At 39.2% G+C, this 25561-nt stretch overlaps 1 protein-coding gene across 2 annotated transcripts in view; it reads left to right on the top strand.

Moving 5' to 3' along the window:
• The first annotated feature begins 758 nt into the window (after positions 1-758).
• The window catches only part of DLC1 (DLC1 Rho GTPase activating protein), a 187478-nt gene continuing 162675 nt past the window's right edge, over positions 759-25561 (top strand). The window contains exon 1 of one of the 2 annotated variants that reach the window (XM_039364977.1): positions 759-777. Coding sequence is in view for 1 of the 2 variants with exons in the window: in XM_039364973.1 (XP_039220907.1) it covers positions 22006-22123 (118 nt within the window). In the remaining variant the exon portion in view is untranslated. Of the gene's footprint in view, positions 778-21267; positions 22124-25561 lie in introns of those variants that run through there. The other variant, XM_039364973.1, reaches the window with a different exon arrangement.

Below are 25561 nucleotides of genomic sequence, written 5' to 3'. Positions count from 1 at the left end.
AAAGTGAGTGGTCCTTGCTTTCCAAGCATTGGTGGGAGAGTTAAAGAACTGGCAGTTCACCAGTCAAGATATGTTAATTGAGTGTGCATTTGCCAAATCTGAAAAACATATTAAAATCCAATACCAGTTTTTTTTAAAACTGGCTTTATTAGTCATTTTCAGCAGAGGAGAGAGGAGCTTAGAGCTGCAGTGCAAGGGAGCCCTAAGCTTTCTTCTTTTGACTTTTCATCCTCCAGTTATGTTGACCACAGTTCTCCTAATTCCCTATAGAGTTGAATTATGGGAGGAGATATGTAATATACCTGGAAGGTCCGTAGAATAGGGACACTAGTCAAAGCTATTGAGAGGTAAATAGCAGCAAATGTCAAATAAGTAGAGAACAAATGTCAAATATCAGAAGCTGCAGAGGAAGCAAATGTTCAACTTAAAAAAAAAACATGCTAATTAAACACAATTTAAAATTAGAATCTAAGGACATTTCTAAGGATGTATCTAAGGATAGTGTGCTACCAGAGTCCATGAATGTTTAAATCTTTTCATTCTTAAATTTGATGTTACACTCTAAGTTCAAGATGGATTCCCTGTCTTCTGGGTTCTAGGAAATTATATGCACTTACTGCAAAGAGATTTCACTGTTATGCAGAATCTTAGAAATAATAAGAAAACATTTATAAAAGTATTTTAATAAGTTTAATAAGGAGGTAGAAAATTATGAAAATATAACAATTTTATTTTTTTTCCAGGCTGTGCCAATTATTACTGAAAAGGTGAAGGCTGGTAAGTGAATAAAGGCATATTTCTTTTGCTCTTGTTCTATTGATTTTGTGCAATATTACTTTACATAATGCTAAAGAAACAAGCAGGTATGAAGTACAGTTTTAGCAGAAGGTGCAAATTATGAACTTAACAAATATTAAGTGCTTGCTGTTAACAATCTGTGTTTTTATTCCGCTGCAGAAAACAGTGGTATACATTGGTGGTAAAGATTTTCAGAAAGTTGAAAGATCAGTCCTGTTAAAAGCTAAATTTGGCCTGAAGCAATATGGCCAATGATCAGTCAGAAAGATGAAATCTGATATAATAGGTTGCTTTCTTAACCCTCAATGACAAAGAAATAATTGTCTTCTGGATCATTTTATTGTTGGTACTTTTGTCTAGAAAGCATGTAATAGCAGATAGCTAAATGCAGATAGCTAAATGGCTTTTGATGGATCAGCATGCATTCTGCACATAGTTGGAAATTATACTTTAAAGCCTCTTCATTATTACAAAATATCCTAAATTCTCTCTTTCATTAAGAACTTAGTGTAACGTTATTATGATGGATGCCTTTTAAAAAAATATTCAGTTTGGTAGTGTTTTAAATTGCTGCTTTATAACATTTTTCTGAATTCAAATCAATTATGATTTTGCTATTTCAATAAAGAGTTGATTGTGCTGAAGAAGGAGTAGAATTTATTTTTTTGTTCTACTTTTTCTTTCTAACATAAAATTATTCCATTTAGCCAACTGATAAGTGAAAAACAAACATATGTTAGTTATCTAAGATTGCAGCCAAGAAATTAAAAGACGCTTGCTCCTGGGGAGGAAAGCTATGGCAAATCTAGACAGCATACTAAAAAGCAGAGACATCACCCTGCCAACAAAAGTGCGTATAGTCCAGGCCATGGTTTTCCCAGTTGCAATGTATGGCTGTGAAAGTTGGACCATAAGAAAGGCTGAGCGCCAAAGAATTGAGGCCTTTGAACTATGGTGCTGGAGAAGACTCCTGCGAGTCCCTTGGACTGCAAGGCGTTCAAACCGGTCAGTCCTAGAAGAGATCAACCCCGACTGCTCTTTAGAAGGCCAGATCCTGAAGTTGAAACTCAAGTACTTTGGCCACCTAATGAGAAGGAAGGACTCATTGGAGAAGGGCCTAATGCTGGGAAAGATTGAGGGCAATAGAAGAAGGGGACGACAGAGAATGAGATGGCTGGATGGAGTCACTGAAGCAGTAGGTGTGAACTTAAATGGACTCCAGAAGATGGTAGAGGACAGGAAGACCTGGAGGAACGTTGTCCATGGGGTCGCAATGGGTCGGACACGACTTCGCAATTAACAACAACAAAAATTTTCCCATTAAAAACTATTCTTGTTCTTACTCCCATGCTAGATGAATCCACAATTCTTTATTTTTTCTGTCTATAATTAATATTTTTAATATATAATTAAAAATGCCTACCTGAGTTCCGAGCCCAATGAATAAGTTAATATCTACTACGTTGCTACTATCATGACATCTACCTGCAACTGGGAATAAACATCTAATTGCCATTCACCTTTCATTCTTTCACCTCCTGTCTCTCCTTGGAGGAAAACAGTGGGCTTTAGAGTTATAAAATACTTAGTAACTCCTTATTTATTTAATGAAGTAGATGGTAAGTCACAGAAATTTACCACAGAATCAGTGTCTTAGGTTTTAAGACACAGTGACATCCTTCATCATAAGGTTCAGGATTCTGTTGATTGCAGGTCATTTATCTTCAATGAACTCTATACATAACACTTTTGTTCTTCAAACCATCGATAGAATTTAATTTCTTGAGAAATTTGTAATTTTTTTCTCTACTAGAATCTGCCCTTGAAAGTGATTTCTTTCCAATGGCCATTCAATATTTGATATTAGTCTTCAATCAGCTCTGAAATCTTAAGCTAGTCATTTTCTGTGGCACTTTTGATTTGCAAGAATTAAAATACAGAGATAATTAAATGGGATCTAAACTCTACCAAGCTTCTTTCAAACCATAGTCACAATGCCAGCAACATGATCTAACTGTGTCATCACAGGGTGAAAGGAATTAAATCTATGAAGTGACTGAGTGATGACAAGGGTGGTTGTGTTCAGTGTGTGAGCTCTCAGCAGGGAAACCGGTTAAAAAGTTCCTACTAACATGTTCGTCTATCAATAAACTAGATTCATGTAAAAAAAAATACCTGCCAATAAACTGGAAATAATTTTAAACTCTGTTGGAAATGGAATTCTATTGGTAAAGCACTTTATATTTTAGTTTCATTTTGTATATTTTATTCTTCAAGTCAGCTTGAAAATTGATAACATCAAATGTGTTGCATGATAATAACATTATTAGATAATCTCTGCAAAGCTACAAAGGAATATTTTGCTTCAGTGATGATTTATGTGAAGAATCCCTTTGGAAATCTTCCATGAACAATGTCCTAATGAAAGCAAAGTCCCTTCATTTAACATTCCTCTAAAGCCAGGGTGTCAAACTCAATTTCATTGAGGGCTGCATCAGCATTGCGGTTGCCCTCAGGGGGCCGGGATGTGTGTGGCCAGGGTGGGTGCGGCCTACTGGGTGGGCATGGATGGAGTGGGTGTGGCCTACTGGGTGGGTGTGGATGGAGTGGGTGTGGCCTTCTGGGTGGGCGTGGCCAGCTCTACATCATTTGCGTCAAGGGGGCCTGTGGGGGCCTGGGCAGGAGTGGGACAGATCTGAGGGTCTCTAGCAGAAGGGGGTGGAACCAGAGCAAGTGCCAAGGCATGGTCCACTGGAGGAGCCTCACTGTTCCTCTCAGGCCATGTGGTGGGAGGGGGGCTTATGGAGCTAAGACTGAATGTGTTTCAGCATAGATGGCCACCATAAAATTGTACATTGGCTCCTGGCCAGGCTGGGCCAGGACCAAGGCAGAGGGGGCCGTTCCCTCACTGTTTCCAGGATGGCTTTGCGGGCCACATGAAACCACTTCGCGGGCCGCATCCGGCCCCCGGGCCTTATGTTTGACATGTCTGCTCTAAAGCATTGGCTGGAGTTCCAGAGCTGAAGAGAGAATGTGGAAAATCTCAGTAAGAAGAATCACATTAATAACAGAATAACAGAATTGTAAGGGATCTTGGAGGTCTTCTAGTCCAACCCCCTGCTCAGGCAGGAAATCCTATACTATCTCAGACAAATGGTTGTCCAATCTCGTCTTAAAAACTTCCAGAGGCTAGTTGTCCACTGATTAGTTGTTCTGTCAGGAAATTTCTCCTTAGTTTAGATTGCTTCCATTGGTTGCTTCTTATCCTGCCTTCAGGTGCTTTGGAGAATAGCTTGATTGCCTCTTCTTTGTGGCAATCCCTTAAATGTTGGAACACTGTTATCATATCATCCTTAATCCTTCTTTTCATTAAACTAGACATACCCAATTCCAGCAATGTTTATATGTTTTAGCCTCCAGTCCCCTAACCATCTTTGTTGCTCTTCTCTGAACTCTTTCTAGAGTCTCAACATCTATTTTACATTGTGGCGACCAAAACTGGATGCCAAGGTTAAAAAATGCATTCGTCATTCCAGTCATGCAATAGACAATGATATTTACTACTGTATAATATTGTAAAGTATCTCATACAGCAGGAATGACCATTGCAAAACAGCCATTTTATCATTTAAAGACAACCTCCTGATTACATTCATATTTTGATAGACAGGAAGTCTTATTTTCAAATAAAGTACTGGAGTGCTCCTCTTATTTACTGTGGTGGCATTTTCAGAAATAAAAATCATTTAATTTTGTAATTAAACAAAACAGGCTATTTTTATAAATTCATATGGAGTGGAATCCTTGACGATATCAAGGAAAATGTCTGTTAGCAAATCGATGCCTGTTATGTACCTGACATAAATGAAACATTCCCTTTTTCTTATTACAAGTAATGTAGACCCTTTGCAGAATCAACAGCTAACATACAGACATTGAGATCGTCTTTACATAACATCAGGGCCTGGGATAGGATGTCTAGTCATTAAGGCTAGAAACCAAGAGTTTGGGTGTTCTAGTCTCGCCTAATGCATGGGCCAGTAATTTTCTCTCAGCCTCCCTCATTTTGCAGGAGGAGAAAGGAATATTAGATATGTTTGCCACCTTGAGTTATTTATAAAAATAATAAAGGCAGGATTTTTAAAAAATCTAACAAAGTTTAATACTTTGGCTTAGTGAACCACAATTCTGCTTTTCTTTGCTTTGTCAGTTCTTCTTGTAGATGGCTGGTGTCTAGAAAAATCTTAGATGGAATGCAACTTTAAGTAATGCGGTAACACTTAAGGGGATTTTCTGTTCATTGGTATATGCATGAGACTCAAAGCATACATATCTTTTCTTTTTAAAGATCTAATTCTATCCTTCTCACTTTGGTAAAGTTGAGATAATCAGGGAATACATGAAGGTGGAATAATTACAGCCCTACAATTACGTAAGAGTTTCTTTACAGAAGCTTTTAGACAGGATATAGTTACAAGCTATATTTATTTAATGATTTATGTAGTCAATTTACAATTTAAAAAGTAAAAATAGTTAGGGGAGGGAAGGGGAGGATAGAGGGGAGGGAGAAAAGTCTGTAATGCTAGGAAAAGTGGAAAGAAACAAAAAAAAGACAACTTGTAGAAAGGTGGATGGATTCAGTTTCAGTGGCAATAGGTACATCAGTAAAAAAAACCTTGAAGGATGAGGTGAGGGACAGATCATTCTGGATAAAATCTATCTGTGCACTTGCTAAGAGTCAATACTGAGCTGATGATGTATAATAAAGAAACTTCTGTATTTATGAGATTTATGATGGAATAATGGAAACTAAATTATGATGGAATAATGGAAACTAAATAAAATAGCCAAATCTAGGATCGGTATTTATGGGAAGAAATGAAAGCAAATTATTAAAAGCTAGAAAAAAATAGCTATATCTAGAATTGTTTTATCCAAGATTTTATTCATTTGAGGGTGTTCTTTAATGAAGTGCTTGCTAGTGGGTTTCATCCCGCCTGGCTTTGACTTAAAGGTGATAACTGTAGCAGGGAGACAAAATGGAGTCCAGTGGAGTCATTTCACTCCCATTCCTTTAGTGCAGTGGTTCTCAACCTGTGGGTCGGGACCCCATTTGGGGTCGAACGACCATTTCACGGGGGTCGCCAAACAAGCCTGTCCGCCATTTTCCCCCCTTTTCTTTGGCCACGCCCCTGGCACCCGGTGATGTATAAGTGGTTGGGGGTCACCACAACATGGGGAACTGTATTATGGGGTCGCGGCATTAGAAAGGTTGAGAACCACTGCTTTAGTGTCCCAGAAATACACTTTGCCAGGTGCATTGTGGGAAATTTAGCTGATGGCGCTAATTGAAACATTGAAAACCCATGAAAGCCCCTCTTTTCCTCACAAACATCTTTTTTAAAAAAAAAAAATGACTGAACCCTGAATTAATGAATCTAAATATGTAGCTTTGTTTTTAACAATACAGTGAATTCCATTTTAAAGAAATTACTGGAATGAGGAACATGCTTATTTTTTATAAATGTTGTTACGATATTTAAAAAAAATTAACAAAGTCAATTACTATCGGAGTTAAAAATCTGTGGGAATAGTTTCTCCACTAAATTAAAACTTACAGTTTATGCAAGCCAAATTGATTGTAAAAAATTGAATTCAACATCTGGAAAATCTCATATTAACTCTCCACCATTTCCAATCATCCTCTTACCTTTATACTGTTTTCTTTATAGAAAAAAACAACTAAATATAGCGCAATCGTTTCATTTCCACGGGATTGTGTTATTCTCCTTTTTGATATTTAAATCCAGTTGGGAGAGATGCCACTTCCTTTCTTCCCTTTCCAGAAATAGAAGAACATATTTCAAGATATTACAATGCAAAATGAAATAAATTAAATTAATGTATAGTGATTGACCCTTAGACAATAAGAGCAAATATTCTTACACCTTGATAAATAATAGTTATTTGGCCAAGTAGTTTTCAGGTTATCAAGTAGCTTAAGGGATTGAGAGAGTTAAAGCTGATAGATTATGGAATTGTTCTGTTTATGAATGGTCTTAACACTGAAATATCTACTTGTTCAAATTATTTTTGCAAGAATATACAATGCAGTTGTCTCAAGCTACAAAATCATGTATCTCATACTCGGAAACATCTAAAGAAAACAATACCAAGCCAGAAATGTGTAACTTCTCATTCTCTAAACAAGAAGTCTCTTCTACTTGTCTAACTTTTTTCCTTTGTTTTGTTTTATCAGAACTGAATAGTAGTTTTGTTTTGAGTGGAGAGAGACGCAGGTGGTGGTCTCACCTGGATTGTACTTCTGCTTCTATTTTTCCTTCCATTGTGCATTTAATGAAGGAAAAGGAAACAAAATTCTTGTCCAAAACACCAGCTGAGCCAATCATTTGCTCAGCAGTTGTAGAAACATGCAGAAAGCGTGGCTGCGCTCAACAGATGGAGAGGTCTTAATGCAATCTCCAGAAGTCTTTCAGTTTCTGATGAATTTCAAAGGCTTAAAATGGTTATATGAAACATGATGACTAAACGATATTTATAAACCACTAGTCTCATCTAGATTGTGTTGATCTTTTAGAAACTGTCCAGATCAACACTAGATATTTCAGATGATTTATTCAATTTTAGCACAATCCATTATCTGAATTAACTATCCGAACTAGCTTAGATGAATCTTTGCTGACTATGTTTCCCAAGGCTTGAGAGATGTAGCTTTACTAGTATCATCACATATATAAATGAACTGTTTAACATAGCTGGTATTGTTCATTGTTATGTATGGTTGTATGTATGAATGAAGTACTTTTCTGGGCATAGATTCCATTTTCTTTACATTGTTAACTCTTTCTAGTCCTTTAAAAGGTGTTCTTATACAGGTAATCTTTGACTTACAACCACAATTGAGCCCAAAATTTCTCTTGCTAAATGAGACATTTGTTAAGTGACTTTTGTCCCATTTTATGACCCTTCTTGCCACAATTGTTAAGTGAATCTCTGCAATAATTAAATTAGTAACACAGTTGATAAGTGAATCTGGCTTCCCTGTCAATTTTGCTTGTCAGAAGATTGCAAAAGAGGATCACATGACCCTGGGACCGCAACTGTCATAAATATGAACCAGTGGTCAAGCATCTGAATTTTGATCACGTGAGGATGCTGCAATGGTCCTAAGTATGAAACGTGGTCATAACGGTCACTAAATGAATTGTTGTAAGTTGAGGATTACCTGTGCACAGTTAATTTTGACCTCATTTACCAGACACCTAGTTGTAAGCATTCGGTTACCTTTCATATATTCATTCTGCATATACTAAAGGCACACAAAATATTAGCGGAAAATTCTGTTCCTGCTCAGTAAACAGCTGGATGCTATCTTGGATTAGACTGCAAAGTGATGTACTCCTGATTTTTCAAGCTGCTGCAAATTTCTAAATAGACTGAGGCAAGCAACCTTAGCTACACTCTTTCTCTGTAATTGTTAGCAGTTGGAGTCACACAGAGGGTGGAGCGACAAAGTCCATTCAGATTAAATAGGTGGGATCATTTTTCATTTATTTCATTACCAGGAAGGGTTTCATTGCAGATTTGCGCATTATAAAATGAGAAAAAAGGCTGTTAATGTTCAGCTGTAAAAAAAAATTGGCAACTGAAGCAATTGAAAAACCTTTTAAAAAATACTTCAAAAAAGATTCATGTGGCCACATACAGTAAATGAAGTCACATACAGTAAAATAAATATAATAAAAAGAGATAAGAATTAAGGTTTGGCAGTTTACAGTTCAGCCATTTAGCCCGTAGACTGGAGTAAATAGCAGACTTCATAAATTTTGAACAGTAATTATATGAAGAATACAGTTAGTCCTTGACTTCCAACAGTTTGTTTAGTGACTGTTCAAACTTACACTAACACTGAAAAAAGTGACCTAGGACAGTTTTTCAAAATTATGACTGTTGCAGCATCCCCATGGTCATGTGATCAAAATTCGGATGCTTGGCAACTGGTTCTTATTTATGACAGTTGCCGTGTCATGTGATCCCCTTTTGTGACCTACTGACAAGCAAAGTCAATGGGGAAGCCAGATTCACTTAAAAACCATGTTACTAACTGAGCAACTGCAACATTTAACAACTGTGGCAAGAAAGGTGATAAAATGGGGCAAAACTCACGTAACAAATGTCTCACTTAGCAACATAAATTTTGGGCTCAGTTGTGGTCATAACTTGAGGACCACCTGTACTGTCTACATCAGAGTTTTCCAATCTTTCTGGCTGGGCGGCCTGGAAGGAAAGGGAGCAGCGGTTTGTGTGTGGCCTGCGCGTGCATGCGCAAACGGGCCATTGGCGCACGCATGACGCCAGTGGCAGTGCTAGCATTCTTGCACATGCGCAAATGGGGACACTAGTGCCCACGTGGGAGTGCTGCTGTGAGTACTGGGGCTCACCGGCTATTCCTGGGGCCCGGTGGCCAACAGGCCACGGCCCAGTACCAGGTCACGGACCATAGGTTGGGGGGCCCCGGTCTACATCAAAAAACTTAAAGACAATTCAAGATTACACGTGCTTTGCTAGCATTATAGACAGCATATGCTGTTGCTTGAAAGTATTTCCTAAAACCGTGATACAAAGTAATTTATAGAACTTAAAATATAGTATGTATAATAAGATTTTCTCTCCTCTTTATCAACAGAAAAAAATATTTTAAGGCAGAAGCTGGTAAAAAAAAATACCTTGAAATCCTGGAGAATTATTGCTAAATTCTCAGGGATCCCTACAGGGTATAATGAAAAAAGAGGGTGGCATGTTAAGAAAAAGCAGGCAGTTATAAACCACACTTTTTTTAAATCATATCCCATGGACACTTCTGCAGACGGTATAGATAGTGATGGCTCAGATTACTTGCTATAAATCAGCATTCTAGTCTAGATTATAATGAATATTAGGGAAGCACACTTCTATTTATGCAAGGAAGAACAGCCAGTTGTTCTCCTTCATAGAATATGTCCTAGTGATCCACATCTGGCCATCCTCCAATGCCCTAGAACAAATTTAGGTTATATGAGCAGAAAAAATTATGGGGAGAATATCAAAAGTAAATTTTGTGGAGAATGACATTGGAATAGCAGCAGAACTCATTGAATTCAACCCAGTGTTCTAAGATTACGAGGCATATTCCTTTTCATTGACATCATCATGATGGGGTCTAATTGTTGATTCGGCTATCAGATTGGTTTAGCATCATCTAGAGCAGGGGTAGACAACCTTGGCTCTTTTATGACTCGTGGACTTCAACTCCCAGAATTCCTGAGCCAGCATGGCTCAGCTTGGAAACTTCTCCCTGTCCCCTCAGCATGGCTGGCTCAGGAATTCTGGGAGTTGAAGTCCTCGAGTCATAAAAGAGCCAAGGTTGCCTATCCCTGATCTAGAGCAAGGTTTTTCACAGGACTTAATAAGGTCCCAGGGCAAACTAAGAGGGAAGAAAAAATGCATTCCAGCAGCCACTTTTCTATCACTAGAATTTGACTTTTGGTCAAATTTTGGGCGGAAAATAAGTAACACTTTCTGTGGCCTGAAAAAGTTTGAAAAACCCTTTGCCACAGATTTCTCCTTTTATGCCTTAGGCCAGGAGTTTGTAAAGCAGTTTTAAAAAGATGCCTATTACTTTGTTATTCTGCTCATATTTACAGTACCTTATAAGATTCTCCCTGCTTCCATTTTCGCAAAAATTCTATCTATCCAAGATAACTAAAGTTAATAGATATAAAGCTTTGTTCAAGCACTTTTATGGCTGAACAAGAGTTTAAACTTGAAAATTCTTCTCATCTATATAGGCGCAACATCCCAATGATTCCCAGAGTGAAAAGGTGAGAAAATGATATTCAGAATTAGATCAAGGGTAGCAAAAAGAAATACAGTATTTATTTGTGAAAAAGGGAAACTGTACTGTGGCCAAAGGGTCAAATAGCAAGGCAGATGTAACCGTTCATATGTTATTCTTTATCACTTTCCCATGTTTTGATATGCCAAAAATTATGTATATGGTGAATATACTATATTTGAATTATCAGGATTAATGGATTTTTGTCCGATTCTTGAACTTCCTTTTCTAGTCTGCTTTTTATGTTCCATTATTTTATTTAATTGTTTTTCTGCTCCCTGTTTCCCAGATGTCCCTTCTAGTGGAAACAAATCCACCACAAAGCAATTTTCTTTCCTTCAGCCTCGTTTAACTTGACTTTACCTCTCTTTTTTTTTCACTTCATTATTCCTATTCTTAATCTCATCTTAAATAATTTAAATTCTGGCTTGCTTTATTTATTTATTTGTTCACATTCTGGCTTTATTTGTTTATTTATTTATTATTTATTTACATTTTGTATTTATAGACCACCCATCTCCCTCAAAGTGAGATACTTCTTCTTAGAGATAGATGTTACCAAAATATTTGTGAACACTTATCATTTATTCTCTTCTTGCAACTCCATTAGCTGCCATGCGGTTAAACTGGATGCATATTTAGCTGTTCCAATGTTTCTGGGTAAATCAATCTCATCAATTTTTAAATAATTTACATTGCTATTATCCAAATCCTTTCTATCTTCCTGACTTCTTTGTAATATTGAAGAGCTTAAAATTGTATGATGAGGTAGGAATCCCTCTATGTTTAGTAACTTAGTATCCTCTGGATGTTGGGCTTAAGGTTAGGGTTATATCTTTTAGCTATACTTGAATATCTTTTGGGATGTCTGTGAAGTAAAAAAAAAAATGATGATGCAAAGTGATATTTATGGTCAAGTAGGAACCATACAGGCTGGGAAATTCTGGAAGTTGCAGTCCACACATCTCAAAGTTGCAAAATACTGCAATATACAATTACTAGTGTTAAATAATATTCTTATCAAAGAATCTTTACTTGGTTACTTCTGAATTTCTTTATACTATCCTGTCATTAAAAAAAAGTAAAACTGACAGCATAAATTGAGAATGTTGCTTCTCTGGGATGAACCTTTATTACTAAGAAGAATGTAAACAATGGTAAAGATATGGAACTTGGTCAAATTACAAGAGGTGGGATGTGGATTGTAAGGAATGGGAAGAATCCAGGGCAGAGTCTGCTTATATCATGATGTATTTTACTACTCCTTTACGAGTGGGATGCAGTTTGTTGTAAAGCTTTTATCTTTCAGGTTTAAATAATTGAATGTAACATTTCATTTATATATAAATGACATTTATATTGACAGACTTAAATGCTGACAGTTTCAGTAAGTGGCAATACTGAATATTGACAGACTTGAACACTGGGTCCTATCTAACAAAATGAAATTCAACATAGATAAAAGTAAGGTTTTACGTTTACGCAAGAAAAAACAAATATACTGGTATAGATTAGGTGAAACTTAGCTTAATACCATTAATTATAAGAGGGATCGTGGAGTCTTAGTGATTGTTGTTGTTGTTAGTTGCAAAGTCATGTCCAACCCATCGTGACCCCATAGACAATGTTCCTCCAGGCTTTCCTGTCCTCTAGTGGACAATCACTTAAATATAAGCCAACAATGTGCCAGCAGCCAAAAAAGCCAAAGCAATCCTAGGTTGCATTAATAGAGGAATAGAATCAGTACTACGTGAAGTTCTAGTACCGCTTTTCAAAGCCTTAATAAAACCACACTTACAATACTGCATTGAGTTCTGGTTGCCACAATATAAAAAAGATGTTGAGACTCTGGAAAGAGTGCAGAGGACAGCAACAAGAATGATTAGGAGGCTGGAGGCTAAGACATATGAAAAATGGATACAGGAATTGGGTATGTCTAGTCTAATGAAAAGAAGGACTATAGTGGAGACATGATAGCAGTGTCTATGGGACTCCTACAAAGATGAGGGGGTCAAACTATTTTCCAAAGACCAAAAGGCAAGACAAGAAACATTGGTTGGAAACTAACCAAGGAGAGAGGCAACCTAGAACTAAGGAGAAATTTCCTAATGATGAGAGCAATCAACCAATGGAACAGCTTGCCTTCAGAAGTTGTGGGTGCTCCATCACTGGACGCTTTCAAAAGGGGACTGGATAGCCTGAATTATCTGAAATGGTATACGATCCCTTGCTCGAACAGGGGGTTGGACTAGAAGATCTCCAAGGTCCCTTTCAATGCTATTATTCTATATGCTATAATTGAATATAGATCAATATTCATAGACTATATGAGGAAAGTTTAGTTGTTTGCTCTTGTAAGGGCTGAATTTTAAGATAACTTGAAAAATTCTTTAATATGCTTTCATGTGGAGCAAAACATGAAAGTTTGTGCCTAGATTTTTTAGTGACAATTGTACATGCAATCTCTATCTTTTTTTTTTTCTGTATGGAAGCGCTTTCAGTGTTTGAAAGTCATAATATCTGAAGCAGCTTGCATTTATTTTCATAGAAACAAGGGTTGGACATATTCCATGAATGTTTGGTACATCATTGTTCACAGTGACTTTATTGTGGGTTGCATAAGTATGTTTTTAGCTAATGCGATAATTGCTGTAGTCGTTTTGGGATAAATGTGTCTGACTTTTAATGATTCAGTGTGACCCTTGCTGGAATAAACTGACATGAAAATGGAAAAAAAAACATATTATTTATCACAAGTTTCTGGAATATATAATCTGTAAGTGGTTATTACAATTTTTCTTTGGAAAAACTGGAAAGGTAGAAGACTTATAACAAAATAGATGAATATTTAGTGTTCATCTAATATAACTCCAAATGCAAACTGTATTCTCTAAGACAATTGTGTAGCCTGTTTTTTTTGTTTTTGTTTTCATGGTGGAACTGTTTGAAATACAGTGAGTTTTTGCATTCTTAACAGCTTTGTCCCCCCCCCTCCATTTTTTTATTATAAATGATGCCACTTTGTAAACTGATGCTGTTTAATGAATGTGAATGGTGGAATGTCTGTAGGGAATATGCCCAAATTGCAGCTGGACTGAAAATGTTGAAACAAAGCATAGTTTTACTCGGGACCAGATTTAAAAAGCAGTAGTGGACTATCAGTCATGTATATGGAGCAAGAAATTGTAACTCAGTGAGAAGCAAGTTGGTGTGTGTAATTAAAAGTTCAGGGAGAATGCCTGGAAGAAAAATATATCTGCATCCATAGAAAGGAAGGGGATATCTGCTGGTTATCAACTATATTTGACCAAGAGAGTTATAGCGGTTCCAACTCTCAGATAGTCATTTTGATTAAAACAAGCCATAAGTCTATTCTAATAGAATTGCCATGTCATAGACCAGAGGTCTTCAAACTTGGCCCTTTTATGACTTGTGGACTTCAACTCTCAGAATTCCTCAGCCAGCGTGCCTGGCTGAGGAATTCTGGGAGTTGAATTCCACAAGTCATAAAAGGGCCAAGTTTGAAGACCCCTGCCTTAGACAATGGCTATCATCATACGTTGGTCAGTGATAACAGACATAAGATACCAAAAATATCTGCAGACCTTTGCTACTTTGAAAATGGAACAAAATATTTTTACTTGAAACAAAATGGATATTAGCTTTAGATACTGATGAAGAAAGAAATGCCCAGCCAACCCATTGTAAATGACTTCAGGTTAAGCTCCCTGGTTTCTGGGAACAGCTTTCAAGACCCATTGAAGGATTCCAGAAATTATAACCAGAAAACCCCTGGAGGGCATCAAGGTGGAGATGGTTGCATTATCCCCTGCCTGGAACTCAACAGTATTAGATCTATTTTAAAACTGCTTTAGTTGATCTCTGCTGTCTGATTCCACTGAAGTCAGCTCTGGCCCACATTGGTTCAGATGAGTGGAACTTTAATAACTTTCTCCCTGTTTCTAAGATCTTGACTGGAACCATGGCATAGTTTTCACTACATATCTTTTTTCCTCTCACTCATACACACAGAAGTGACTAACAGAAATTTGGGCTAATTCTATAAGGATAGCTTAAGGCTGATTGCTTGAAAGCAGCAGGTGAAGCCAGGAGCAAAGTCTTCAGATGCAGGCTGACATTTTATGCCTGTGATCTCTGACCATGAAAGAGTATGCAAGAGGCCTGTTTTCAATGCAGAGTTGATATCTGACCAGCTTCTTTTGCATGTTTGTGGTGTTAGTCTTGCTTAAGCCTGAGAAGTTGACTTTCTGCTCACCTTTACCTAAGGAATCACAGTACTTGTTACTCATTCTGTGCATCAGATTCAGCCAGCCATCCAAAAAGCACTTCAGACACAGGCCACATTTTTCTTTCAATGGTGTGGATTTGGTTGTGGTGGGTGGTGGTTGTTAAAATAATTGGTGCTCATCTTTCGTCTTGTTTATATGTTGAGCTGGCACTATAATGCACAATAAATAACAAGCAGACTCTTCTGATCCTGCTGCCTTGGCATTTTGGGGTGCAATGTGTACTCATAATGGGATCAGTCTACCATTGGGATTTAACAGACAAAAAGACCATTTATTCCTTGTCCAGGTGGAGTATATGAAGTGGATTGAGACTGTGAACTTTTTGCCAAGAGAAGAGAGGCTGCCTGAAAACAGCAGAAACTTTGAAAGCAAAAACAAACCACAGTTTATATAATAGGCTTACAGCCCACCGCAAGCAACTGAACAATGGGATAATCTCAGCATTGTTATTTTGCAGAGTAATTCCTTGTATTTGGTCCTAAAGAGACAGATAATCTCTAGTGTTTGCAAGTGAATGGACAAGTAAGAGGAATAAAGCCTTAAGGGTGCATCATGTACAAGCTTCTGTGCAATACTCAAGGATTCCCATTCTTGGGAATAGGGAGCACATTCCTAAAGTGCCGCATGTTGCTGCAAGAACAGAAGCAGAAAAAATAGAGTGGCATAAATACAAGAGCTTATGAAATTATGAAATTTGGAAGGCGAGCCAACTCCAAGGAATGAAGTATTCAGTGTAAATATCTTGAGAGTTCTGATTGCTGAATGAATGTGGACAAGGAGAAGAGGAAAGGGCCTGCTTTAGTTTTTTAGAGAAGTCTGAAAGTATCATAGCAACTAAGTTCTGTTTCAGATCAACTAAAAGTATTAGGAAACTTGGTAGTAAATTCATTCACACACACACAGGCACACATATATACATATGTATGTATTATCCTTAATAGTATTAAAAACACGAATCCCTGGTATATACATAATGTGAGGTAAAATAAGGTGATCACCAGGATAAAATCATAAACATAAATGTTTAATCTACAAAACCAAGCTTTCGTCGGCCACACTACCGACATCGTCAGGGTATGAAATGCTGGATCTGGGAGTCCGTTTTTATGTGGCCGGCTGCCTCTGCGCTTTGACCCTGGATCGGATCCAGGTGATCACCTTATTTTACCTCATACTATGTATGTATGTATGTATGTGTGTGTGTGTGTGTGTGTGTGTGTGTATGTATGTGTATGTATGTATGTATATATATATATATATATATATATATATATATATATCAATAAATAGTTGATCACCAAGAGAATAAAAATATAAAAATATAAAAGATTTTATTTACTGAGCCTAGCTTTCGTCAAGAGCTCTTGACATCATCAGGGTGTAAACGGTAGTCGTTGGGAAAGCTGATATGCAACCGCTAATCATTTGCACTCGGCTCCTGGACCGTGTCACAGGTCCCAGCTGAGCGTGCTGTAATCTGAGTGTGTGTCTTGCATTAGGGTGTAGTTCTTTCTTACTCCTTCTCTGTGCTCCATCGCGCATATATATATTTGGGTTTTTTAGTGCTGCTCCAAGGTATTGGTGGCAAAAAAACCCAGCAGTTTTGATTGCATGGCACCCTTATCTCATATTTCATAATTAGAAAGTTTCTGCTTTTGGCTCTCTCCACCCAAATTTCACAAAATAAATTATATTTCCCAGCATGGGAATTTAGTTAATGAATTATTGGGCATTCTATAACAGGCAGGCGTGGAATTTAGACAAATATAGATGTTACTAAGCATGTCACTCTTCTTAAATGTCTAATCCTGTACACAGATGCATATACAGTATGCACAAACTCAAGAGAACAGAATGTCATAATTATATTGAACAACCACATCTGCAACTACACCCTTCTGAACTAAAAATTGTATAATGTGATGTCAAATTCTTGTGATTTCTAAGCTAGGAAACTGGGTAGATGCTTCAGCTACTTCAGTGACTGAAGAAATTTACTATTGAGACAAAGATAATATAGATTTGCTAATAATTACTGTCACCTTAAGCAGAAACACTGCTTTATACTTACAGTATACTGCTTTTTTTTAATACAAACCTTGTTACAGTCTTTGGAAGCTGAAACTTGATAGCAAGGCGAATATTTGGCATTTTCTATGATCAAACTGGATTTCTCCCTCTTGTGCAAGTATAAGACATTCTCACAGGCGAGAATCAGATTATTTCCTATTCAAAATGACAAAAATATATTTTTCCTGACCTTCAAAGTGTCTCTTTTTAGTTCAGGCAAGGAATCCTTATGGGTATTTGACTTCATCTATATTGCTGCTTTAATTATCTGAAACTTTTGTCTAGCAAGCAGATCATAATTTGACAGTGAAGTGGAACAACGTTTGAGGCCTTGAGTAGCATAGGTTAAACTAGCTTTGCTGCTCTCAACATTTTCCAAAAATATATCGGATCTGCTTCATCATCCTACTCTATGTTAATACTATAATTCCCCAAATCCTCAACTAGCAGAAGTAAAATGGCCACCATGCACCAATTTGTCCAAGTGTCAAATGGAAAAAAATTGTTTTTGATGGATTTTCTTATCACAGTTTGGCTCAAGTAAACAAGAATTAGTTCTCAATGGGGGAAAATTGATGAAAGTTACCATGAGAGAAAGAAGCTGGCTTTTTCCTTCCATGTTATAATCTCACCAAGAAAGGAAAATGATATCAAGGGTAAACCCAACCTGTTGTTCAAAACTACATCAGCCTAGTCTTGATAAGGCATCTGTTATTCAGAATTTAATCCTGGTTGAAATTGCTAATTGTATCGTGGAGTTCTGACAGACAGAGGTAAGAGTAGTTCATTCTAATGGGCTATTCTGTGATAAGCTAGATTACAGAAAGGTTGAGGATGGAGAAACATATTGTGGTCTGCTTAAATTTCTTGTCTCTGAGGAAGTGTTCTATCCAATGGTCCAGCAATTTTGAGTGCCTACTCATGTTTTGGAGTGACTGATACAATGTAAGGAACATAAAACATAGAATAACAAAACTGGGAAGGACAATTGGAGGTCTTTTACTCTAATCCTCTGCTCGAGAAGAAGACCCTGAGGCCTATACCATTTCAGGAAGTGGCTGTCCAGTCTCTTCTTAAAAGCCTCCAGAGATGAGCACCAGCAACTACTAAAGGCAAGCCATGCCACCTAACACAATGATGGCGAATCTTTAGAGACCGAGTGCCCAAACTGCAACCCAAAACCATTTATTTATTGCCGGGTGCCAGGTGGGCGTGGCCCATTAGATGGGTTTGGCTGTGGTGGTCATGGCAGATTGGGTGGGTGTGGCCGAGGTGGGCATGGTCACCTCAATGTTGCTCGTGGGGAGGGACACCTGTGAGGAGTGGGCAGGGTCGGGGAGATCCAGGGGGGGTCTCTGGCAGGTGTGGTGGTAGGCAAGAGGCTCGTCCTGTGGGGTGAGTCAAGGCAGGGTGGGGGTGCCATTGCCATGGGGCAAGGCAAGGGCCAGGGCACACAGAGGCCAGTGAGCGCATGGGGGCCGACAGTGTCCGTCAGCAGCCACAGCCTGCCGGCCCCTTGACCAGCGCACTCTGGGGCTCTGCAGCCCTCTGCCAGCAGTTCAAAGAAACTGCCTCTGAGCTGGATGGCCGGCCGACAGCTGAGGAGGCAATGCAGTGGGTCGTGCCCGGGAAAAGGAGAGCATGCGAGGCCAGGAGGGATGGGATGGGACGGGGGGAGGGAAACCAGCCGTGCCGGGATGCATTCAACCACGTGGGATCTCAGCGAGTTAGCGGGCAGCTGGTTGAAGAGGAACAGTTGCCATCTCTGGGGCATGGCATGTGTGCCCACAGAGAGGGCTCTGAGTGCCACCTCTGGCACGCATGCCATAGGTTCGCCACCACTGACCTAACAATCTTCCTCAAGTAGTGCAGGTAAACTCGTGCATTGCAGGTAAACATTGGCAAGAGAAGAGTATATCTTGACTTCCTGTTATGTGCATCTCATGGCAATCCGATTGGCTACAGTGACAAATAGAATTCTGCATTAAAGTGGAATTAAACAGAATTCTACATTAAGATGAGATTAAAAATAGGAAACAAAATAACATAGAAAAAATAAAAAACACTATATGAAAAAAACCACAATCTAGTCACATTCAGTTTCCAAAACCATTTATCAGACAGTCTTATTTAACATCCCAATGTCAGTGCCCAAAGTAAAAAAAAAAAAAAAAAAAAAGATTGTCAGGTCTTGAACGTTGCCTATGTTTATTAATGGGATGAAGGAGAATAAGCTGAAGTTAAATCCAAATCAGATAGAGGTTTTGTTGGTCAATAGGAAATGTGGTGTGGCTACTGTGCAAGAAATACTTTTGTTTAGTACAGTGGTTCTCAACCTTTTTAATGCCGCGACCCCCAACCGGTCGTAAGTCGAGGACTATTCAACTGGTCGTAAGTTGAGGACTACTCAGCTGGTGCAGCACCGTTTGCAGACTGGGACTTTTGGTGGGCTCAGCAGGGCAGAGACAGCCTGGACAATTCCTATTGGCTTTTGAAAGCCAATAGAATTAGACTCTATTCAAGAGAGTCTATTCTATTGGCTTTCAAAAGCCAATAGAATAAAAGGGAGTAGCACAGCTAAGGAAAAGGGGGAAAAAATGGCGGACTGCGTTGTTTGGCGACCCCCGTGAAATGGTCGTTCGACCCCAAATGGGGTCCCGACCCACAGATTGAGAACCACTGGTTTAGTACTTTGTATAGTACTTTGCATACCAGCTACTATTCATAGATAGATAGATAGATAGATAGATAGATAGATAGATAGATAGATAGATAGATAGATAGATAGATAGATAGATAGATAGATAGATAGATAGATAGATAGATAGATAGATAGATAGATAGGCAGGCAGGCAGGCAGGCAGGGAGGCAGGCAGGCAGGCAGGCAGGCAGGCAGGCAGGCAGGCAGGCAGGCAGGCAGGCAGACACTTGGATTACAAATGTGATGCAGATATTAAGTAGTTCTCTTAGTTATATCCTTGTTTAAAATGAATTTTCACCAGGACAAGTTACAAATCTTTCAGATTTCTGGGGGAAAAAAGTTTTATATGACTTTTATATCATTGTTACTAAATCAAAAATGTCAAACACATAAGAGTTCTCCTTTTGACAGAAAGGAACCAACTTAAAAATTGAAGGAGAATATCTGAAGACACAAAGAAATAGTTTGCAACTTGTTCCCTATTTCGCTTCTAATCCCCCCAACCTATATATTTGTCATAGAGCAAGGTCCACTGTCTGTGCAAATGTCATGTTTCTGTTTAGCCCCTTGATGATAAGCAAACCTTTGCTCATTCTAACAGAGAAATTGGCTCTGGAATGTGTGAAATAATAATTAGTACAACATTTGAGTCTTTTGACTCATGTTAACCATGAGTCAACACAACCATTGAGCATGTTCAGAAGATAACCTCTTTGCATTAATGCCATTCCTCTTTACCAAATCCAGGAATCCACATAAAATAATATTTGCACAATAATTTTAGCCTCCACTACCCCAACTTTTCACCAGTTCATGCTAAATTGAAGCTACCCGTCTTATACATTATCAAAACTCCGGTGTATCTGGCTCAGAAGTCAGAAAGCACAGTTCCCCATTGCTTCTTTCCTCAATTTCAGATGGTAGGGCTGGGATACGGGCCATGATGTAAAAGAGATAGTTGTCTGAATGCTCCTGTTAAACACTGCCATATAATTCAGCCCACAATAACTTTTTGCATGCCACTGAGCTGACATTGCCTATAGCAGTGGTTCTCAACCTGTGGGTCGGGACCACATTTGGGGTCGAACGGCCATTTTACGGGGGTCGCCAAACAATGCAGTCCGCCATTTTTTCCCCTTTTCCTTAGCTGTGCTACTCCCTTTTATTCTATTGGCTTTTGAAAGCCAATAGAATAGACTCTCTTGAATAGAGTCTAATTCTATTGGCTTTCAAAAGCCAATAGGAATTGTCCAGGCTGTCTCTGCCCTGCTGAGCCCGCCAAAAGTCCCATTCTGCAAACGGTGCTGCACCAGTTGATAGTCCTCGACTTAAGACCGGTTGAGTAGTCCTCAATTTACGACCGGTTGGGGGGTCACGGCATTAAAAAGGTTGAGAACCACTGGCCTACAGAGTCCTATAGATGGCTCATCCCTTTGCTATTTGCTCTGGTATTTCTCAGAATGAGCATTGAATGTCTAGGTAGGATATCCCTATGCTGGGAAAAGAAGTCATCAATAACATCACCAGGGATATCCATAAATTAAAGTTGTACAGACCAGCTGTCCAGATGCCAGGTGATGTGTCACCTTCTTAGAAATGAAGCATGCCTGAAGTACTGCAAATCATTCCTTTCCTTCACAGAAGGGGCTGAAGAATGAAGCCCAGCTCTTCCGAGGGTCAATTGATAGTATGTGTGAGGGAGGGAGGGAAAAGGACAGATGGGAAGCAAAACAAACAAGCCATATCAGGAAAAGGCAGCTTTGCAGTTTTAGGTGTGGGGAGTGGGGTTGCTCTGTTTTAGTGCCTGTCTAAATATCAGCACAGCAAAGGCATCTTGCTGTTCAGAAAAGGGTCATGTGTGAATGGAGGACTCTAGTGTTTTGCTTCGTTGAACCAGCAAGACTGAAGTCTGTTGTGATTCTCCATGCTTGTGCTCCAGCTCTAAACGAGAGGCTCATTGATAAGCCTTCCCAGATGTGGTGAGCAGCAGCCTTACGTTTGGCAGCTTGCCAACAGATTGCCTGCAGTCTCTCCGCTTCCCTGTATCTGCAGTAGAAAAGCTGCAATGCTCGGATCTTGAAAGAAAACACAGCTGACGGCAAACCTCTTGTCTGTCATGAGCCCACCTCACACAGAAATTATCCAGGAAACAACAGCACCGACGAAGGTATCTTTCTCACAAGGCCTGCTTGCTTTAGTATTGTGGATTTGAGATTTTCCTGCCTGGCATTATGGATCACCACGCAGTAAGACCCCCTTTGAGAAGATCATTCAGTGATCATATCAAGAACTCCACTACTAGAGCCTTGGACACTATCTGGAAGAGCACCAGAGACCGACGTCTGGCAGGTGAGGAGGTGGTTGAAAATGGGTTTTCTTTACCAAAGGAGTCATGTCCCTAGTGATAGTAGGAGATGCAACTGGACAGAAGTGAGAACATGATCCCAGCAGTTTTTCCTTCACCCTCCTGCATCCAGCTATTTGGGATTGGGATTTATCTGTGCAAGATTCAGTAGTTGTGGGCTTGTAAAAAAAAAAGTGTTTTCTTGAACATAAGAAAAAGTATTAGTAAAGAATTCTACATTTTATGCCCTTGGATTTTCTCCTAGGAAATTCAACCTAATCATTTTTATTATTGCAAAGAAAACAAGTCCTCTGTACTTTATTGAAATTGCTTGCTTCGTTAGATTGCCTTAAGAATAGTTCCCTTGCCTTATAGCAGTGTTTCTCAACCTTGACAATTTTAAGGCATGTGGACTTCAACTCCCAGAATTCCACAGCCAGCATTGCTGGCTGTGGAATTCTGGGAGTTGAAGTCCACATGCCTTAAAATTGTCAAGGTTGAGAAACACTGCCTTATAGTGAGATAAAGATAAGTATGTTGAGACTGGGGGCTAGTTTCCCCCAATGACAAGGCTACTATGCAGCCCAACCACATGTCCTTGATGACAGTCCAGACACTTAATATTCAAATTAAATTGTGTTGACAACCTCTTGACCTTGTTGGTGAGATCTGAAACAAAAATCCAGAAGACCAAAAAGTCAAAAAGTTTTTCTTATCTCATTGCTACTATCTTCTAGGGGTCATCCAGCTGTTTGCAACCCAGATCTAGTAGCCTTAGGAGATGACATGTTATTTGGATATATTGTCCAGATTTTTAAAGCAAAAAAGCTGAGAAATATTCCTGATACAAGACAGCAAGTTGAATATTAGAAAGAAAACGTGAACTCTCTTAATTTCAACCAAACAGGGACAAGCCAACAAGGCAAACTTTTTATATATAGAGCTGTGCTAGCTTCTTCCTGAAGTAGATAGCCTCAATTTTTCTCCTACAATTGTTTGTAAGTATTCAGTAACTAGTATGAGTAAATAGTTCCCCCTCCTTCCCTCCCTCCCTCCAAATGTTCCAGCATAATTTTAAGCTGCTAGCTAACTTCCATTTTATATTCAGGGCTTTTTTTGTCATAGAACACCCAGAATGGAGTTCCGGCCCCTTTTTTGGATGGAACCTTGTAGGGTAGGCAAGGCGGGTTGTATGACATGTGTGAGTTCCAGCACTTTTTTTTTTTACAAAAAAAAAAAAGCACTGGTTATATTTAAAATGAATGGAAAAATACTGCATGGGGAGTTTTAAACTTCTGAAGTAATTCTAAGAGCACATACCTATCTATGGTGGCTTCATTAAAAGTAAGTTTCGGGGTGCCTAGCAAGTTTCTTCTATAGAAACAGTAGATGTATACTGGAAGTCAGTCTGAATAGGCTGAAATATAAGCCTCTATAGCAGCGGTTCTCAACCTATGGGTTGCGACCCCATTTGGGGTCGATCGACCATTTTTCGGAGGTCGCCAAAGAAGGCGATCCGCCATTTTCTCCCCTCAGGGGGCGGCGTCGCGCATGCGCACCGCGCATGGGGGTGGCATCGCGCATACGCACCGCGCATGGGTGTGGCGTCGCGCATGCACGCCGCGCACGGGGGGCGCCGCGCATGGGGGCCGCGCATGCGCAGAACATTTGTGTGACGGGGGTTGCCGTCACACAAACGTTGAGAACCGCTGCTCTATAGAAAAGAGGATAGAACTGGATTGCAGAAGAGTTCAATGCATTATGAGTATATTTCTTTCCAGACACATAGGATGTCTTGCTGGACATCTGCCAACCATTGAAACCTATAAATTGGCAAGGGGGAGAAGCCTATCTTTCTTTGAGAGCCATATTTCCTTGGGATTAATTTATTAGGGGGCTCCATGCCATTAGTGGGTAGGATCAGAAGCATTATCAGCAAGTTATCCCTTCTTCTTTTACTATCACTCCCTTTTTTCCTTTCTTTTTGACCCCTCCTCCCTTTTCCTTCCCACCCATCATGTTTTCAGAGAGGCATAGTTTACTCTTGCCAAACTTCTGATCTTATTGCTTACAGAAATTAGGTCTGTAGTTTGTTTCGTGTAGCCCAGTGGTTCTCAACCTTTTTAATGCCACGACCCCCCAGCCGGTCGTAAGTCGAGGACTACTCAACTGGTGCAGCACCGTTTGCAGAATGGGATTTTGGGTGGGCTCAGCAGGGCAGAGACAGCCTGGACAATTCCTATTGGCTTTTGAAAGCCAATAGAATAAAAGGGAGTAGCACAGCTAAGGAAAAGGGGGAAAAATGGCGGACTGCATTGTTTGGCGACCCCCGTGAAATGGGGTCGTGACCCACAGGTTGAGAACTGCTGGAATAGAGTCTATTCTATTGGCTTTCAAAAGCCAATAGAATAAAAGGGAGTAGCACAGCTAAGGAAAAGGGGGAAAAAATGGCGGACTGCGTTGTTTGGCGACCCCCGTGAAATGGTCGTTCGACCCCAAATGGGGTCCCGACCCACAGGTTGAGAACCTCTGATGTAGCCTCACTCTTGTGCTTCTAAAATAAATGTTCCTTTCTATAATCAACTTATAATTCTACGAAGTGGGATTGGTGGTTTAAGAATCTGTAACAAAGGAGTCCCCCTATCCTTTCAAATGCAGATCTTTGCATTGTTATGGCAGACAGAAATGATGACAGTGAAATAAATGTAAAATTATGCATATTTTAATTAGGTAAATTTGGCCTTCATATCTTGCAGCGGTGACGAAACAAATATTCAACTGTCATTTCATCTTAGCAAAAATGTTATTACCTTGTTTTTATTAGATTGTTTTTTATTTTTATTTTATGTTTATTACATTTATATGCCACCTCACTATTGATTTTACCTGTTGTAGGCCATGAGTTGCCTAGATGAAAGGGTGTCCATACAAATAAAATAAATCATCGTATCATAATTTTAAGAATATCATTTAATTTCTTTCTAGAAGAAGGAAAGGTTGAAGTGCCATTTTCTCATTTTCTATATTTTTTGCAAAACCTGAGGGCTGATTGCGTATATGATATTTTGTGCTGCAGTTCCCAGCATGCCTTGCCATCTATTGTCCAAGATGGAGAGTGGTGCTGAGAACTGATACCATCTGTAGGGGTACCGTTTGTCCACTCTTGGTTTATCATTGATAAATGGCTGTCAAGGTGAGGGACTGAGAAGAGAAAGAGCTTTCATACCTCAAGGTTGAAAATCTGAGACTTGAGGGAACTGGGTGGAATGTAGTTTGGTTTTCTTGCTATCCAAATTGTCCTGCTGGTTTTTGAAAGCTAGACAGACTGCTCTGAAACGCCTTTACTTCTTTGGCAGTATATAAATAAACTCAGTAAAGCCATGGGGTTGAATGGGAGACAAACCAGCCAGCTGGGATTTCAAACTGCTTGCTCCCTTAATATG

This window comes from Crotalus tigris, unplaced genomic scaffold (assembly GCF_016545835.1).
Source record: "Crotalus tigris isolate CLP2741 ecotype Arizona unplaced genomic scaffold, ASM1654583v1 scf7180000019936.317499, whole genome shotgun sequence".
NCBI classification, from domain to species: Eukaryota; Metazoa; Chordata; class Lepidosauria; order Squamata; family Viperidae; genus Crotalus; species Crotalus tigris.
This window is presented reverse-complemented; position numbering and strand designations above follow the sequence as displayed.